The sequence below is a fragment of the Octodon degus genome, unplaced genomic scaffold, assembly GCF_000260255.1.
Source record: "Octodon degus isolate 3935 unplaced genomic scaffold, OctDeg1.0 scaffold00139, whole genome shotgun sequence".
In the NCBI taxonomy this organism is placed as follows: Eukaryota; Metazoa; Chordata; class Mammalia; order Rodentia; family Octodontidae; genus Octodon; species Octodon degus.
In genome coordinates this window covers 7,073,800-7,077,696 of record NW_004524715.1, presented here as the reverse complement: position 1 = coordinate 7,077,696, position 3,897 = coordinate 7,073,800, and the positions used below count along the sequence as shown (strand labels likewise).

General features: G+C 35.4%; 1 protein-coding gene across 3 annotated transcripts in view; it reads right to left on the bottom strand.

Moving 5' to 3' along the window:
- The window catches only part of Mon2 (MON2 homolog, regulator of endosome-to-Golgi trafficking), a 124,690-nt gene that overhangs the window by 43,669 nt on the left and 77,124 nt on the right, over positions 1-3,897 (bottom strand). For all 3 annotated transcript variants that reach the window (XM_004641638.2, XM_004641639.2, XM_023701707.1), the window contains exons 20-22: positions 3,491-3,592; positions 2,322-2,432; positions 320-495 (exon numbers count right to left, since the gene is read on the bottom strand). In XM_004641638.2, coding sequence (XP_004641695.1) covers positions 320-495; positions 2,322-2,432; positions 3,491-3,592 — 389 coding nt within the window. The remainder of the gene's footprint in view (positions 1-319; positions 496-2,321; positions 2,433-3,490; positions 3,593-3,897) is intronic.

Genomic DNA, 3,897 nt, shown 5'->3' with positions numbered 1-3,897 from the left:
AGTTCTTTATAAATTCTAGAGAGCAGACCTTTGTCTGAGTACTTATTTGTCATGATTTTTTCCAAATTTGTGGGTTGTCTTTTCATTTTGTTGGTTGCTTTCTTTTTTAAAAAAATTAAAAAAATTTTTTTTTTATGTATTTGGTACAGGGTCTCACTACGCAGTTCGGACTTATAGTGATCTTCCTGTTTACAGCCTCCCCAGCACTGGGATTACAGGCCTGCACCAGCATGTCTGGACTTGGTGGCCAGCTCAGTGCATCCATTTCGGGGGTCAGGGGTGTGTGCCGGGGATTGGGATACTAATTTCAAACACTTACCCTTGATCATTTCTGATTGCTCCCATGACTCCAAGAACTAAAGGCCAGCCAGGCCCAAGACTGTCTCCTTGACTCTGCAGAATCTGCAACACACATTCTAATTGCTTGAGTCGTATATCTGGATGATTAATATTAGACATCTCCTTTAATGGGTTCAGTAAAAGCAATTGCAGCCTCTGAAAGGAAGTAAAAAAACTAATCAGGAAGAGAAATTCAAAAGGACAGGATGGTTCTGCTGTTTTGTTTTGTTTTATTTTTTTAAAACAGAGTTTCACTATGCTGCCTACTCTGGTCTTAAATTTCCAGGCTCAGGTGACCCTTCTGCAAAGGTGTGTGCCGCTTGGTGCCCTCTAGGTTTAAACTCACCTCCATTCAGACATTCAGGCTAAACAGAAAATCTATTATAATAAGCACTGAATATAAGTTTTTCAACATTAATCATTACAGGTTTATTCTGTGATCTATCTTTATGAGTGATGTCATAGTCACTTTCAGAGACTTTATTTTTATATTTAGAACAGGGTCTACAAGGTCTCATTATGAATATTGAACTCATAGTGATCCTCCTGTTCTCAGCCTCCCAAGCGCTGGGATTATAGGTATTTGCCACCATACCCAGTCTCAGTTGCCATATCAGCATGCCCCATGGGCAGGGCCAGCATGGCACATTTGGGATTGAACCCCAGGCCCCTGCATCTGCATAAGCAAGCACTTTAATCCGCTGGGCTATCTTGCCAGCCCTGTGATCTATCTTTACATAAGACAGAAAAAGACACTCAAGACATTAGGTTTCAGAATAAAAGAATAATTACATTACTTTAAAACAGTATTAAATATAAAATCATATAGAAATGAATGTCATTAAAGGATGACATCTTTAATGATCTTTATGATCAATTCACCTCTAGTCATATCTGAAGAGAGGAAAACAATTCCCAAATACCTTTCAATTATATTACTTTAATGTATATTTATTAAAATTAAAAACTCTAAGTGTGATGTAGTAAGAGTTAGAATATGTGTAAAATATGATTACGTATGCCAGACATTAACAAAACCACAAAATTTGTTGGAGAGTAACACAGAATGTTGTGATTAACAGACAGCTCAGTTCTGTCCCCTGCAGCATCTTAAAGTGCCTGCTTCATTTTTAACTTTCTCCTCCCTAAGGATTGATTTATTTTGTTCACTGAAAACAAATATTTACTAAGCTCTCACTCTGCACCAAGGATTAAGGTGGACATGGACAATATTACAGTAAATGGAAAAGCGTTTCCAGTTTTAAAAACCTGAAATGATAGAAAAAATATGAAATGAGTAGAATTTAAACTCTGTGAAGGCACTAAGTTCTTCTATTGTTCATCACTTTCTCCTGAGAGCTGCATTTGATAATTATATATTGAATCAATGTATAGAACTACAATACGGTAGGATGATAAGGACAATGGAAATAATAGTGATTAATGCCTCATTCCTCCTCAGTGTCAATGATAATTATGTACTGAATCAATGTATAGAACTACAATACTGCAGGCTGATAAGGACATGGAAATAATGGTGATTAATGCCTCATTCCTACTCACTGTCAATCACTAAAACTTCGGTGGAGTTTTCAAACTGTGTGCGATGTATATGAATGATAAAGACAGGACAAAGACTTCATGACAAAAATCTATTTCAGTGTGCTTGCTGCTTCTGATTTTCATCTTCCCCCCAAGTAAGGGCAGTGAGAGGGAGAAAAAAAATCAAAACAAGTAAAATCCAAAGCTGAGGCGACCCTGAAGGAAACAGTTTCACTATCCTTAGCACCTCACCAGGAAGGAAACTTGAAGACTAGAAAACCAACTGCATGTAACCACTAAGCACTGTCAACCACAACACTTATGAGATCCATTGTTACATATAAAACACACTAATAACTTTTAAAGAACTCTATTAGTATATAAATTATTTGATAGATTAAGAAAAAGTTACAGGGGAGGATGATTTTATATTTTTTTACCTGGTTCTGTGAAAGTGGAGGCTCATGACTAAATGTCAATCCTGCTTTAATGAGTGAAGTCAAAGCTTCTGCTCCCCACTCTCTCATTCGAGAGTTTGGATGCTGGCAGACCTGAAGGCCCATATGTTGGACAGAAGTTAAATATTTACTTCATACATATCAGCTACAAGTCACACATCAATTTAAGAAAAGAAAAATTAAAATGCTGTACTTTGTTTTCACATTTTAAAAATTACTTCATATGGTCATAAGAGTTTGAAGAAAAACGAAATCCAAAATGTCAGCAGGCTTACCTTCTGGATAAGGGCAAGAGGAAGCAATAGAAAGACAAAAGAAATAAGATGAAACTAAAACAGGTCATAGAACTTCAAAAGAGTGAAAGTTATATCATCAGAGTAAACAAAGGAAGCAAGCTAATACTAAGGGATGTTTGCTTTCTCTTGATTTGTTATTGCTTTTGTGGTACTGGGTAGAGAACTCAGAGTCTATGAACCCATGTCAGGCAAGAGCTGGACACCTAGCCTTGGTATTAAGGTTCTAATTTAGTTCATTATCAAAAAATATAATAAAAATGTATAAGCCTCATTTGTCGGCATTTGAGGAGATGCTCCAATAATAAAAGATTTTGTGTCTTTTTCTAAGAAATATCTTTCCTAGAGAATGACCATTATAAGCTAAAGCTAAGCTGTTAATACACACATTAACAGAAGCAGCTAGCTATTAAAAACAGCTAATTATTGAGAGTTACCACAGTTGAATACAAGACAAAATTCCCTGGCACTATAATTAGTGATACCAACAAAGTTTCCCTCACAGTTGTAGCAAAAGCTGTAAACAGTGTTCACTGCTAATTCTCAGCCCCAACTGTCTTGAAGTTTCAGAACTACAGAACTACAGTCTCTCGGGGGGAATCAAGAAATTGTATACTGAAAGAAAGGGGCTCTAAGATGATAGTTAATTTCATTGTGATTTCTCACTTTATAATTTTCAGCCAATAAAATCAACCACTACTTCACCTAACCAATTACTATTTTAGTCCTTGATTAAAACACAAGAGACTTACATACTGGATCAAGAAAGGAAGAGTAGGAATGGTTATCTGGAGCATTAGTTCAATGTGTACTTCTTTATTGATAAAAAATTAAATATATTTAAGTATGAGAGTTTACCTCAAGTAAATGGCCAGTTAGAGGGCGCCATAAAATTTCTATTCGGTGCATGTTAACTAGACCAGTTTCTAACAATTTGGCAACAGCAAAAAGAGATGGTTCCTAGGGGGAAAACATATTCATTTTAGTGTTATAAGGAGAATTCTTCACATGTTGACTACAAATAAAACAAGACTATTCTGAAGATCACAGCTGTGATTACAATATAAGTTAGCATATATAAAATTAGCAATAAACAACAAAACCTCTTATTACAAGACATGCTTTTTTGCCATCTTTAAGTATTCAGAATAGCTTAGCTAACTAGAAAATTATTTAGGAAAAACATTTTAAAAGGAACAAGGTAAAAATGCAAAAATTACATTGCACACAGAGAATATCTAAATTAGAGTACTTGGTATGAAGAT